The sequence below is a fragment of the Aegilops tauschii genome, chromosome 3 (assembly GCF_002575655.3).
Source record: "Aegilops tauschii subsp. strangulata cultivar AL8/78 chromosome 3, Aet v6.0, whole genome shotgun sequence".
Lineage (NCBI taxonomy): Eukaryota > Viridiplantae > Streptophyta > Magnoliopsida > Poales > Poaceae > Aegilops > Aegilops tauschii.
In genome coordinates, this window is record NC_053037.3 from 225994908 (window position 1) to 226010650 (window position 15743).

The following is a 15743-nucleotide window of genomic DNA, read 5'->3' on the forward strand; positions in this document are numbered from 1 at the left end:
AGTGCTGCTGCAACCTCACCACTTATCCATTCCATACCCATTAAGCTTTGCTAGTCTTGATACCCATGGTAATGGGATTGCTGAGTCCTTGTGGCTCACAGATTACTACAACAATAGTTAGAGGTACAGGTAATGCGATTATCTGATCGTGAGAGCGTTGCTTGATTGTTTGGAGTTCTTCTTCTGCAGCTTCTTCGATCAAGGGACGGGTCAGGAGCCTGGGATTAGTAGGGTGGATGTCGTTCTTGTTTTTTCCGTTTTATTTTATCCGTAGTCGGATCCTGCTCTTCTGTATGATGATTGCAATGTATTGATGAACTGTTGTATTCATGTTGTAGCTTGTGGCGAGTGTAAGCCTTTATCTTGTATTCTCATCTATTCAGTAAATGGTATGTTGTAATGATATCCACCTTGCTATGCGCTCGAAATGCGGTTGTGCCCCACTCATGAATTCATCACGTGATTGGGATAGAATCGCATCTTGGGTGCTACAAGTTGGTATCAGAGCCTTACCGACTTTAGGAGCCCCCTTGAGTGATCGAACCGCTGCCGTTGTTGAGTGTAGAACAAAACTATTTTGAGTCTTAGTTATATCGGAGAGTAGGAATTCGTTTTACTCCTTATCCCCTTCGTCGCTCTGGTGAGGACTCGTGACGTAGGTGTTTTCCCACTCTTCTATCCTTTTTCACTCAATTCTTTTTTAGGATCACGCGGTATTGTTGGATCATTGCGATATCATTGTGATGGGAATTCTGTCTTAGTGCCTCCTGACATTTAGGGGTTGTGGCAGTGTCCCGGGGATTTGACCTCCAAGGTGTTTTTGTCACAGTGCTTATCGTTTCAGTTCCGGAATAGCAGAGGTCGCCGACCTCAAAAACGCTTCTATACTCTTTGTGGTGAGAGTAGTTTGACGACACCAAGTACTGGGGAGAGCGATTAGATGTATTGCCACATCTAGTATATCGGATGTTTTCGAAGGTCTAGGTACACGATTTCCAAGGTTTTCTTGGTTATGTGTTGACGGATGGATACAGTTGGAGTGTAGGATTTGTTAGTTGTGTAAGATATTTGTGCCTCCCCGTATCCCCAACACTAGATTGCATAACCAGAATATTTTGGGAGTTCATAGGTGGGAATTCAAGTAGTTACCTAGGATATCTTTCCGACAGATGCATCATATGAGATTGGGGTTCGGCGTCTAGTGGTCCGCCTATCCACGGTTGGTTTTACAGTGGTCTCGTTGTGTCATAAAGAGTCCTTGGCTATGCTGACTCGGGGACGCTTCGTATGTCATGTGCACTGCCTTGTACATGATGGTGTTGTACGATCGAGCCCGTGTGGGCCCCATGATACGTCTCCGTCGTATCTATAATTTTTGATTGTTCCATGCCAATATTCTACAACATTCATATACTTTTGGCAACTTTTTATACTATTTTTGGGACTAACATATAGATCCAGTGCCCAGTGCCAGTTCCTGTTTGTTGCATGTTTTTGGTTTCGCAGAATATCCATATCAAACGGAATCCAAACGGGATAAAAACGGATGGAGAATATTTTTGGAATATTTGGAGAATTCCGGAAGAAAAATCCACGTGAGACGGTGCCCGAGGTGGCCCACGAGGCAGGGGGCGTGCCTGCCCTCCCTGGGCGCGCCCCTGACCCTCGTGGGCCACCCGTAAGGCGGTTGATGCCCTTCTTCGGCCGCAAGAAAGCTAATTTTTGGTAAAATCACGGCGAAGGTTTCAGTCCAATCGGAGTTACGGATCTCCATATATATATGAAACGATGAGAGGGCGGCAGATGAGAACGCAGAAACAGAGAGAGACAGAGAGACAGATCCAATCTCGGAGGGGCTCTCACCCCTCCCACGCCATGGAGACCATGGACCAGAGGGGAAACCCTTCTCCCATCTAGGGAGAAGGTCAAGGAAGAAGAAGGAGGAGGGGGCTCTCTCCCCCTCGCTTCCGGTGGCGCCGGAACGCCGCCGGGGGCCATCATCATCACAGTGATCTACACCAACACCTCCGTCATCTTCACCAACATCTCCATCACCTTCCCCCCTCTATCTACAACGGTCCACTCTCCCGCAACCCGCTGTACCCTCTACTTGAACATGGTGCTTTATGCTTCATATTATTATCCAATGATGTGTTGCCATCCCATGATGTCTGAGTAGATTTTCGTTGTCCTATCGGTGGTTGATGAATTGCTATGATTGATTTAATTTGCTTGTGGTTATGTTGCTGTCCTTTGGTGCCCATCATATGAGCGTGCGCGTGGGTCACACTATAGGGTTAGTTGTATGTTGATAGGACTATGTATTGGAGGGCAAGAGCGACAGAAGCTTCAACCTAGCATAGAAATTGATGCATACGGGATAGAAGGGGGACCAATATATCTTAATGCTATGGTTGGGTTTTACCTTAATGAACGTTAGTAGTTGCGGATGCTTGCTAATAGTTCCAATCATAAGTGCATAGAATTCCAAGTCAGGGATGGCATGCTAGCAGCGGCCTCTCCCACATAAAACTTGCTATCGGTCTTGTAAAGTAGTCAATTGCTTAGGGACAATTTCGCAACTCCTACCACCACTTTTCCACACTCGCTATATTTACTTTATTGCTTCTTTACTTACAACAGCCCCTAGGTTTTATTTGCATCCTCTTTATATTCTTGCAAACCTATCCAAAAACACCTACAAAGTACTTCTAGTTTCATACTTGTTCTAGGTGAACGTCAAGTGTGCGTAGAGTTGTATCGGTGGTCGATAGAACTTGAGGGAATATTTGTTCTACCTTTAGCTCCTCGTTGGGTTCGACACTCTTACTTATCGAAAGAGGCTACAATTGATCCCCTATACTTGTGGGTTATCAACACCTTTTTCTAGCGCCGTTGCCAGGGAGCAATAGCGTGGGGTGAATATTCTCGTGTATGCTTGTTTGCTTTATCACTAAGTAATTTTTATTTGCTGTTCTTAGTTGTTTTCTATCTTTAGTTATGGGTAGGAAACGCAAAATACCAAACAAATTAGTTGTACCTACTGAACCATTGGTTGAAGAACCACTCAAAATCTATCACACTCCTGAAGCCTTTTACTTGGATCATCTTCGATCCCTATGTGCTCGTGCTGAAACCCCAACTAGCTTAGTTGAGGGCAAATCTTTAGATGAGCACGCTTGTTATGTGCGACACCGCATTTCTGAAAAAGGGAAACTTTTATTGGGTCAAATTCATCATTTGCAATGCTATGCTTGGAATTTATGTTATTTATATGATTTTACTTGTTATTCTGAAAACCCTAAGAAACACCTTCCCTACCAATGTGAGTTTAGTGATAATGGAATCATATCTTCGTATGCTAAGGGTGTTTATAATTACTATGATGTTCAACAGATTGAAGAATTTGTTGCTTTTAAGGGTGCTTATGAAATTGCTTCTTTGATTGAAAAGTATGGTGCTACTCTTTACAAATCTGAAAATTTTGCCATACTTAAATATTACTATGATAATTATGCTTCTAATGCTTATGTTGAACCATATATTGAGGACTACTCCGCTGTCCAAGAAGAGACTAATATTTTGCAGGAGTCTATGGAAGAAGAAATTGATGAAACTGTGAGCTCATTGGATGAAAAAGATGACGAGGAGAGCGAAGAACAAAAGGAGGAAGAGCGGATTAGCTACCCATGCCCACCTTCTAATGAGAGTAACTCTTCAACTCATACATTGTTTAATTTCCCTTCGTGCTTACTGAAGGATGATTGCTATGATGATTGTTATGATCCCGTTGATTCTCTTGAAATATCCCTTTTTGATGATGCTTGCTATGCTTGTGGCCAAGATGCCAGTATGAATTATGCTTATGGAGATGAACTTGCTATAGTTCCTTATGTTAAACATGAAATTGTTGCTATTGCACCCATGCATGATAGTCCTATTATGTTTTTGAACTCTCCCAACTACACTATATCGGAGAAGTTTGCCCTTATTAAGGATTATATTGATGGGTTGCCTTTACCGTTGCACATGATGATTTTGATGAATGTAATATGCATGTTCTTGCTGCTCCTACTTGCAATTATTATGAGAGAGGAACTATATCTCCACCTCTCTATGTTTCCAACACAATAAAATTGCAAGAAACTATTTATACTATGCATTGGCCTTTACTTTGTGTGCATGAATTGTTCTTTTATGACATGCCGATGCATAGGAAGAGAGTTAGACTTCGTCATTGCTTGATATATGTTGCTTTGTGCTCACTACTAAATTCCAAATCATTGCTAATTAAAATTGGCTTTGATATACCTTGGGATCCGGGTGGATTCACTACTTGAGCACTATATGCCTAGCTTAATGGCTTTAAAGAAAGCGCTGCCAGGGAGACAACCAGGAAGTTTTAGAGAGTCATTTATTTCTGTTCTGTGCTTTTATAAAGTTTAGAATAAAAAAATAATGTGCCAAGGTTTTCCTTTAGGATGTTTACAATGCTTGTTGGTTTGTACGGTGCAGGACAGAAACTTTGGCTGTAGTGCGCGATTTTTAATTGTTTGCTGGAACGTCAAATGGTTCTGATTCTTTATGAACTGTCTTTCTATACAAAGTTTTTATTTTTCCTAATTTTGGCAGAATTTTTCAAGTATCATAAGTATGGTGAATGTTCATATTATTATAGACTGTTCTGTTTTAGGCAGATTCTGTTTTTGATGCATAGTTTGCTTGTTTTGATGAAACTATCAATATATATCAGTGGATTAAGCCATGAAAAAGTTATACTACAGTAGACACAATGCCAAAAAATATGAATTGGTTTGCAACAGTACTTAGAGTAGTGATTTTCTTTATTATACTAACGGATCTTATCGAGTTTTCTGTTGAAGTTTTGTGTGGATGAAGTGTTCGATGATCGAGAAGGTCTCGATGTGAGAAGAAGGAAGAGAGGCAAGAGCTCAAGCTTGGGGATGCCCGAGGCACCCCAAGTAAATATTCAAGGAGACGCAAGCGTCTAAGCTTGGGGACGCCCCGGAAGGCATCCCCTCTTTCTTCAATAAGTATCGGTATGTTTTCGGATTCGTTTCGTTCATGCGGTATGTGCAAATCTTGGAGCGTCTTTTGCATTTAGTTTTCACTTTTATTTTATGCACCATGTTGGTATGAGATAGTCCTTGGTTGATTTATAAGAATGCTCTTTGCACTTCACTTATATCTTTTGAGTATGGCTTTATAGAATGCTTCATGTGCTTCACTTATATCAGTTGAAGTTTGGATTGCCTGTTTCTCTTTACTTAGACAACCACCATTTGTAGAATGCTCTTTTGCTTCACTTATATTTGTTAGAGCGTGGGCATATCTTTTGTAGAAAGAATTAAACTCTCTTGCTTCACTTATATCTATTTAGAGAGATGACGAGAACTGGTCATTCACATGGTTAGTCATAAAATCCTACATAAAACTTGTAGATCACTGAATATGATATGTTTGATTCCTTGCAATAGTTTTGCGATATAAAGATGGTGATATTAGAGTCATGCTAGTGGGTAGTTGTGGATTGTAGAAATACTTGTGTTGAGGTTTGTGATTCCCGTCGCATGCACGTATGGTGAACCGTTATGTAACGAAGTTGGAGCATGGGGTATTTATTGATTGTCTTCCTTATGAGTGGCGGTCGGGGACGAGCGATGGTCTTTTCCTACCAATCTATCCCCCTAGGGGCATGTGTAGTAGTACTTTGCTTCGAGGGCTAATAAACTTTTGCAATAAGTATGTGAGTTCTTTATGACTAATGTTGAGTCCATGGATTATACGCACTCTCACCCTTCCATCATTGCTAGCCTCTTCGGTACCGTGCATTGCCCTTTCTCACCTTGAGAGTTGGCGCAAACTTCGCCGGTGCATCCAAACCCCGTGATATGATACGCTCTGTCACACATAAGCCTCATTCTATCTTCCTCAAAACAGCCACCATACCTACCTATCATGGCATTTCCATAGCCATTCCGAGATATATTGCCATGCAACTTCCATCATCATCACATACATGACTTGAGCATTTATTGTCATATTGCTTTGCATGATCGTAAGATAGCTAGCATGATGTTTTCATGGCTTGTCCGTTTTTTGATGTCATTGCTACGCTAGATTTTTGCACATCCCGGTACACCGCCGGAGGCATTCATATAGAGTCATATCTTTGTTCTAGATATCGAGTTGTAATATTGAGTTGTAAGTAAATAAAAGTGTGATGATCATCATTATTAGAGCATTGCCCCAGTGAGGAAAGGATGATGGAGACTATGATTCCCCCACAAGTCAGGATGAGACTTCGGACGAAAAAAAAAGAGAAGGCCCCAAAAAAAGAAAAAAAAAGAAAAACAAGAGAGAAAAAGAGAGAAGGGGCAATGTTACTATCCTTTTATCACACTTGTGCTTCAAAGTAGCACCATGTTCTTCATATAGAGAGTCTGTTGAGTTATCACTTTCATATACTAGTGGGAATTTTCATTATAGAACTTGGCTTGTATATTCCAACGATGGGCTTCCTCAAATGCCCTAGGTCTTCATGAACAAGCAAGTTGGATGCACACCCACTTAGTTCCAGTTTGAGCTTTCGTATACTTATAGCTCTAGTGCATCCGTTGCATGGCAATCCCTACTCCTCACATTGACATCAATTGATGGGCATCTTCATAGCCCGTTGATTAGCCGCCTCGATGTGAGACTTTCTCCTTTTTTTTGTCTTCTCCACATAACCCCTATCATCATCTATTCCACCTATAGTGCTATGTCCATGGCTCATGCTCATGTATTGCGTGAGGGTTGAAAAAGCTGAAGCGCGTTAAAAAGTATGAACCAATTGCTCGGCTTGTCATCGGGGTTGTGCATGATGTGAATATTTTGTGTGGTGAAGATGGAGCATAGCCAGACTATATGATTTTGTAGGGATAACTTTCTTTGGCCATGTTATTTTGAAAAGACATGATTGCTTTATTAGTAGGCTTGAAGTATTATTGTTTGATAGACTATTGCTTTGAATCACTCGTGTCTTAATATTCATGCCATGATTAGATACCTGATCAAGATTATGCTAGGTAGCATTCCACATAAAAAATTATCATATTTATCATTTACCTACTCAAGGACGAGCAGGAATTAAGCTTGGGGATGCTGATACGTCTCCGTCATATCTATAATTTTTGATTGTTCCATGCCAATATTCTACAACTTCATATAATTTTGGCAACTTTTTATACTTTTTTTGGGACTAACATATTGATCCAGTGCCCAGTGCCAGTTCCTGTTTGTTGCATGTTTTTGGTTTCGCAGAATATCCATATCAAACGGAATCCAAACGGGATAAAAACAGAGGGAGAATATGTTTGGAATATTTGGAGAATTCCGGAAGAAAAATCCACGCGAGACGGTGCCCGAGGTGGCCACGAGGCAGGGGGCGCGCCTGCCCTCCCTCGGCGCGCCCCTGACCCTCATGGGCCACCCGTAAGGCAGTTGATGCCCTTCTTCGGCTGCAAGAAAGCTATTTTTTGGTAAAAAATCACCGCGAAGGTTTCAGTCCAATGGGAGTTACGGATCTCCATATATATACGAAACGGTGAAAGGGCAGTAGAAGAGAACGCAGAAACAGAGAGAGACAGAGAGAGAAATCCAATCTCGGAGGGGCTCTCGCCCCTCTGAGGCCATGGAACAGAGGGGAAACCCTTCTCCCATCTAGGGAGAAGGTCAAGGAAGAAGAAGAAGGAGGGGGGCTCTCTCCCCCTAGCTTCCGGTGGCGCCGGAACACCGCCGGGGGCCATCATCATCACCGCAATATACACCAACATCTCCATCACCTTCCCTCCTCTATCTACAGCAGTCCACTCTCCCGCAACCCTCTGTACCCTCTACTTGAACATGATGCTTTATGCTTCATATTATTATCCAATGATGTGTTGCCATCCTATGATGTCTGAGTAGATTTTCGTTGTCCTATCGGTGGTTGATGAATTGCTATGATTGATTTAATTTGCTTGTGGTTATGTTGCTGTCCTTTGGCGCCCATCATATGAGCGCGCACGTGGATCACACCATAGGGTTAGTTTTATGTTGATAGGACTATGTATTGGAGGGCAAGAGTGACAGAAGCTTCAACCTAGCATAGAAATTGATGCATACGGGATAGAAGGGGGACCAATATATCTTAATGCTATGGTTGGGTTTTACTTAATGAACGTTAGTAGTTGCGGATGCTTGCTAATAGTTCCAATCATAAGTGCATAGAATTCCAAGTCAGGGATGACGTGCTAGCAGTGGCCTCTCCCACATAAAACTTGCTATCGGTCTAGTAAAGTAGTCAATTGCTTAGGGACAATTTCACAACTCCTACCACCACTTTTCCACACTCGCTATATTTACTTTATTGCTTCTTTACTTACAACAGCCCCTAGCTTTTATTTGCGTCCTCTTTATATTCTTGCAAACCTATCCAAAAACACCTACAAAGTACTTCTAGTTTCATACTTGTTCTAGGTAAAGCGAACGTCAAGTGTGCGTATAGTTGTATCGGTGGTTGATAGAACTTGAGGGAATATTTGTTCTACCTTTAGCTCCTCGTTGGGTCCGACACTCTTACTTATCGAAAGAGGCTACAATTGATCCCCTATACTTGTGGGTTATCACCCCACCACGAAAATTTCGGACGAAATCTCTATCATATGTTTGTTTTCGGCTTATTCCGCAAGCCAAATCCTTTGTTTTGTTTTGAGTTGTGATATTTGAGTTGCTTCAATGTCAAGTGTTGATTCCATACCTTTCCTAGATGATGTTCTCATGTTTCTATGGGAGTGCTAATCCTTACTGATCATCGGGATTGTCATGTCAATTCTTCTCAACCGACGTGTTCCCTTCAAGTTAATCTGACCCCTTCAACATTTGCAAGATCAATACTCAGTTCTTCTCAACGGTGTTCATTCTGTTCGGCCCTAGTTGTCTATATTTTCCCACCCTCCCACCCTTTTTCTTCATGGAGCCACAATCCTTAATTAAGTATCCATTTTATTGAGTGAAGTCTCTTCATTCTTTTCCTTTAATGTTTTTACCCGGTGTTTCTTATGAAGATACTAAGGGAGCTTCAAGTTCATCATTCTTCACTCATTTTCTTCTCCGGTGGATTAATTTCAAGCTTCGGTTTTGATCATATCTCTTCCTTTTGTTTCACATATTTTCCCATGTGAATTTCTTATCCAAGGCTCTCTTATTTATTCACCTCTCCCAGTTCATATCCGGAGTGTTGAAGATATCTCGGAAGATTCATGTTCCCATTCTCAATCCGTTCAAGTTATTTCGAGGTTGTTACCTCATTCAAGCCATTTAATTCAACCGGTGCAATGTCTCTTTTAAAAAATCGTTCAATGGTGTATCTTTGAGTGGCCCCTAACCCACATGTCTTTTCCCAGGATCTTACCTGACTCTTCTATTTTTCCGGAGCTACTCTCAAATTCTTTTCAAAGTTTGATGTAAGAATGAATTCGCATCAGTCAATTGCCTTCTCCAAGACCACTTTCAAATTATTTTCATCGTTGGTTCCACCTTTCTATTCTTCATTGTTCCAAAGTGTCTCTACAACTCATGGTGGTGTTTCTCGTCGGCATTCTCGAATTTTGAAGACCGAAGAAGAATTTCTTTTGAATCTTGGTTCGTTCTCTTGAAGATTCATGGATCTAGCTTCATGCCATCCTCATAATTGTTCCGATCATGAGAAATTCTTTTCATACCCATCCGGAGCATTTCATGAGTTGTTTTCGTTTCTTGATCATCCAAAGGCCATCATTTTAGAAGATTTATTTATTCTCAACATTCAGCTCTCATTCCCCAATTCTACCGGCCGGTACATCGTTCAAATATCCTCTAGTCAGTTCATGATCTCTTCGTTCTCTCGTATTTGAATTCCCTCAAGTATCTTCATTTGTTTGCTAATTTCCCCGGTGACTCGTTCTCTTTTCTTTTTTTCATTTTGAAAGTCTTACGGTGGTCCATTCAACGTTCCTCTTCTCTTGGTATCATATCAATTCATTCGTTCTTTCCTAAAGCCTACCGGTGGATCGTTGAAGACCTTCCTCAAGTTTGCGCTATATCTATCTATAATCCTTTCAATGAGAATAAGTAGCATGCCTATCCGTTGCTTGTCATCAATTTAAGATGGTGAAGGGTAAGCATGACATATTCCTTATTCTTGTTTTCCCTCAAGATGATTTAATTCCTTCCTCCGGAGTTCATTCATGGTATCAATTCTCGATTCAAGTTGCTCACCTTTCTTTTCCGGAGTTCCAAGTTTTCTTGGATGTCTCATCACAAAGCTCCATCTAAATCATTTCAAGGCTTCACCTTGTTCTTTCAACTTCTCTTTTCTTTCTATCATTCTTTTATTACCTGAGTTCTTTTCAACTTTCATTTTGTTCGATCATTCTCTTATTACCGGAGTTCTCACGAAGGCTCAACATGGTGGTTCGTCAAGGATTCCGTTCATTCTTCAATTTTTCTTCAAGATTTCTCTCGAAGTTAAGATCTACCAAGCTATACTGTAAAATAAACATGGTTTTCAACACATGTCTTGTTTTGAGGAGTTCAAGCATTCTTCATCTTGCATTCCTAAGTCCAATTCTTTAACTCTTATCTTCTGAGGTGGTGCTATGTCATTATTGACAATTTCCCTTCGTGATTCAAGATGTCAAGAATGAGATATTTTCAAACCTACCATTTTCAATTCGTTCACAAGTACTTTTCAACCCAACAATTTCTTCGTTGGTGTTATCTCGGTATAGATTTCACTTAAAGCCTTCCCTAAGGAATGTTGCTAATTATGGTGTCTATGTATAATCCAAGTTTCCTCCTATTTCTCGCGGTGAAAGAAGTTTTCATCTCTTCGTTGTTCTCAAGCAAGCAATTGATCCCGTTAGTGGCAGAATTTCACCTCAAGCTTTGACATGTTTTCCATAAGCCCACAACAAGCTTATTCTTTTGTTTGTTGATTTTCCAACAACTCCATTCAATCCTTCTTTGCAAGGATGCTTTTCAAATTCAATTGTGGGAGAAGTTGTGATCTGCTTCTCCGTTCTCTTATTCCGATGATCTACCTTCTATTCTTTTGTTTCGGAGGCATGGTGATGTTGTTCTTTTGTCAAGATCATGTTATTTTCCATGCTTATCCATTTAACCGGGGTGTTGTGTCATCTCTTCAAATTCCTTTTATCTTATCAAGTCTTGCCCCTCTTTTCAGTCGGAGTGCTGCCGAATTCTTCTTTCCTTGCTTCTCTTCAACCAAAGTGGGTTCAAAGTCTATATTATTCCTTGAGCTCTTGGTTCTTGTCGTGTCCCTTGTTCCTCTTTGCTAGCGGAGTGTTTGCAATCTCGTTCATCTCTATTGTATTATTTCTTCCAATTTGTTCAACCTCTCAAGGCTCGTGGTTTCACTCGTTTGTCGAAGAAGCAACATAGTTTTGCCTCTTCCTTCTTCCGTTTCTCCCCGGTGCCATCCCTAGACCTCGGGGTGAGATCTCTTGTAAGTGGAGGAGAGTTGTAACGACCTGAGACCGACGCTTCAGACGCCTTCCATGTATTCCGAGTTTCGTCATGTGATTTGGTTTGCTTGTTGCTTTCATTTGCATTGCATCATGTCATCATGCCATCGTATCATTTTTTTTGCAACTCAAATAAATAAATTGCATGGATCTTTGATCCATTTAAATCGAGGGAATTCACATGGTGATTTCTCTTTAAAACATATTCAAAGTCTGCTACTATTATTAGGGAGCTATATTAAAATATTCCATTATCTTTGGAATCACGATAACACACTTGCAATTTAATTATCATGCCTTTTGGCTTCAAGTTTGTTGTCCAAGCTTTCTCCATAATTCTTTATCCATTTATCGAGGCTCCTAAATTCTCAACTTTTTTGGACCTACCGAATACCCACTTCTTTCTCACACACACGCTCACTTCTATTTTCTTGGATCAAGTTCATTTTTATGAGTTCGGGAAAATTAACCCCATGCCGAAATTCTTTCTCCAACCCTTTCCTCTCTCATTTTCTTTCTTCGCTATTTACTGTATTTGGTAAATAAAGGAGAAGTGGGAGATTAGAGAGAGAAGCCCATCTCGCTGCAACCGGCCCATCTGTTGCTAGGCCCATGGCCTTGGCCCAGCCCCTCCTACCTATAACCCTAGCTCTCTCCTGATCGATCCCAGTCCTCCTCGTTCCCCACCTCGCAGCGCTGGGGACACACACGCACATCCACGCCAACGGACGATCCCCTCCTCTGCTCGCGAGCCTCGCCGTTCGCTGCCTCTTCGGCGAGCTCCCCATGGTCGCGGCCACCACCTGACCTGCTGCGGCTCTGCCACACCGCCGCAACCGCGCCCTACTGCCGCTGCTCTTCTCGCGCGCCGCCGAACCTCCCCGCTGCCAGCACCATTGCCTCCCCACCATGGCGCCACCAGGAAGCTCCCATCCGCTGGCTCGGCCGCTCCTCAGCTCCCGCCGTCCCTCTACTGCCTCGCCGGACCTGCTCCGTCCTCCGCCTTCTCCCTCCTCGCAGATCCTCCGCTGCTGCAGCACCTTCACCATCTCACCAGCCGTCGGCCTCAAGCACGTCCGTGCCGCCTCCATCCAGACCCGACCGACCCTGCGCCCCTGCCGGCATCGCCGGAATTCGCCATGTTCAGCGCCGCATCGCGCCTGCTTCGCAGCGAGCCTCCGCTCGCGTTGACCTCCTGCCTCTGCCCTCGTTCGAGGAGATGACGACGGGCATCCCGTGCCGTTCCCGACCATGTACATAGTCCTCCATGTTAACAAAGTTGCGAGCTTGCAAGACATTTATGAAGGCTAGTGCATGGTCGCAAGGCTTGCCCGTGTGCTGCCATTGCAGACATGTACACTCATGTGTGAGAGTTTTGACCACATGTCTTTCATCCTCTTTGTTAGCATTTTTCACTTCCCCACTCCAATCAGTTGATGCTTTAGCATTTTTCACTTCCCCACATGGAAGTATTATCCCTGTAAATCTTTCTCCAATCATTCTTCTTTTTCCAAACAGTTCCATAATCATCTCTCTAATCTTATCAGCTAGCTGAACAATCGGCAAGTCCTTGATATCTCGCACCCAAGCGTTGAAGCACTCGGCGTGATTGTTATTTATGTAGTCACACTTGATGGCAGGGTTGAACATGCACCTCATCCATAACAGATTATGGTAATCCCTAAGGTAAGGATATACTTTCTCAGATGCATCTACCTTTGCCATGTGATGTTGATATTCTTCCGGCCTATATGCCCTAGCAGAAGGCCACAACCTTCCAAACACATCACCATGAAAATATTTCTGAAAATTATGCCACATATGCCTAAAGCACTCTCGCTGCTCAGCTTGAGGAAAAACCTTCTTAACAGCATTTTCAAGACCCTTGCAAGCATCAGTACAAACAGCCAATACCGGAGGGTCCCCTATTGCCTTCTTCACTTGATTCATGAACCAAGCCCAATTATCTCCATTTTCAGACTCAATAAAGCCATACGCCACCGGGAACATCCAATTGTGACCATCCAATGCAGTGACTACAGCTAGCTGACCATTCCACTTTCCATTTAAATGAGTTGAATCTATGCTAATATATGGCCTACATCCATTCACAAAACCATCTATGCAAGGCTTAAAAGCGATAAATAGCTTGCTGAAATGCACTTCACCTTCATGTGTGGTCGTATCAATCTCAACAATACTCCCCGGAGACCTCAATTCTATTTCAGCCTTGTAGTTGTACAACATCCTGAAACTTTCTTCCCAACTCCCATATAAGCCTGTTGCTGCCTTTTGTTTGCCTTTCCACACTGTGTGATAGTTAAGTGTGACATGATGCTCATCTTGCAAGTCTTTAAGTATCTTCATAGCACCAACGGTTGGATCCTTCTTCAACATAGCTACTGCCTTGTTGGCAACCCATGATTGAGATGTCATGCTAGTCACTTTTCCACTCGTTGAACTACAAATATGCTCCATTTGATGCTTCACAACCTACAACAAAAAATGGTATAGATCTGAAGGTTATTACTATGACAAAAAATGGTACAGATCTGAAGCAAGAAACATATAAAGCACAAAAAGGCAATTACCATCACACAATTTTCATCCCTTCGCCAACTAGCAGTTAAAGCCCATTTGCAAGGGTCACCTATTATGGATTGACCTTTGCAAAAAGCCCGAAACCTCCCTGGCTCATTTTTTTGGGTGCCATATTCAAACTCTCCATTGACAGCCCACAGTTTTAAAGCCTTTCTAAAATCAACCATGTTAGGATAAGGTGTCCCTATATCCATGGCTGGGTTTCGTTCATCCCAGGCAATAAGTGGCTCCTCTGGAGCCTTATCATCAACAACAATATCTGCATCTTTGATATCATGTAAGTCAGACTCCACAGCAGGAGTAGGAACGGCAATAGAACGAAGCTCAGTTGCTCTCTCATCCGGCTCTGTTTTTAAACCAAATAGAGCAAACATGGCTTTCTCGTCCGGCGGTTTTTCATCCCCATCATTTTCTGGTTCAATCACAACACTTGACCAATCAATAATAGCACTACCATTTTCTACTTCATTGCATGAGATCGCCCCCGCGGTTAGGTTTATCACACTGGATTGGTTAGAATCATGCACAGACATTGCATCGATCCTATTCAATATAGACAGAAAAATCAGAAAATTCACACACCAAAACTCATGCATACATCAATTAGAACAGGGGAATATGATGTTACCTTTTTAGATCCATCACACCCCTTAGTCAATCCAACCCCTCCCACTCAAATCCCATGCCAATCCCACACAAGACCTAGGGTTCAAGGATTTAGAAACTGTACTAGAGGAAGAGCCCAAAATCAGTGAAAAATAGAAGGGGGGAGAGGTTGTCTTACCTTGGGCCAATGATGGGAGGCGGCGGATGGGGGGAAACGCGGCGGAGCAGGGAGTCGGACGGCGGGCGCAGCGGCTGTGGCGACTAGCGGCGGCTAGGTCAAGTCGGGGAGGGGAGATAGAATGGGGAGAACGGGCCAGGCCTCGGGCCTCTTCTATCTGCGTTTGAGGAAGTGTGGACGAGGGCGGATTTGGCAATTTGATATTTGGTAAGTCCAGATTCTTTCCTTATGCGCTAAATTAAGAGATAACAACGCAGGAGGGGCAGGGGAGCGAAGATTAGGCTGCATCGGGGTGTTCAGAGAAAGGCAGACGAAGAGGGGGGCTTAAGATCAAAGGCGCGCGAGCTGGGGGGGTTAAAATCGATTCTCCCTCCCGTGCCGTTCCCGACCCCGCCAAGCTCTGCCTCGTCTACAGCAACAACCAGAGCACCAAGCGGCCGTCGCGTGCCTCTAGCGAAGCTCCGGTGAGGCAAGCTGCCTGCTTTGCCAACCAGTCATCCCCTGCTCAAGCCGCCAAAACCGCAGCTACCATTTCCCGTGCATTCGCCTAGTACCTCTACTGACGACACAGAACCTTGTACGACCACCATCTGAGACAAGTACCACAACATCGAATGCACGACTACCGTCGACCCTCAAGACCACAAGTACCCCTTCGGATACGGAAAAGTCTCTAAATCCACCGACTGATTTTCTCATCTCATAAACCCCCTCCTCTGCTTGCCACGTGGCCCGCGTCAGGAAGCCCACCCCTTCCCCAACCTTATCTTTATCGATGAAGCTGCTCC

The 15743-nt window shown here is 43.0% G+C and overlaps 1 protein-coding gene across 1 annotated transcript; it reads right to left on the bottom strand.

Annotated features, from left to right (window-relative positions):
- Positions 1–11792: 11792 nt before the first annotated feature.
- LOC109786792 (uncharacterized) lies at positions 11793–15244 on the bottom strand. The gene is made up of 4 exons (XM_020345347.4): positions 14956–15244; positions 14800–14873; positions 14162–14714; positions 11793–14063 (listed from the first exon to the last, which is right to left on the bottom strand). The coding sequence occupies exons 2-4, from the start codon at positions 14811–14813 to the stop codon at positions 12714–12716; spliced, it is 1917 nt and encodes a 638-aa protein (XP_020200936.3). The 5' UTR covers positions 14814–14873; positions 14956–15244; the 3' UTR covers positions 11793–12713.
- Positions 15245–15743: the final 499 nt, after the last annotated feature.

What these genes read in the sequence shown, in the direction of transcription:
- LOC109786792 (XM_020345347.4), bottom strand. An exon ending in GGGATGAAAATTGTGTGATG is followed by an intron (nt 14,064 to 14,161) that starts GTAATTGCCTTT and finishes TTTTTGTTGTAG; the next exon opens with GTTGTGAAGCATCAAATGGA.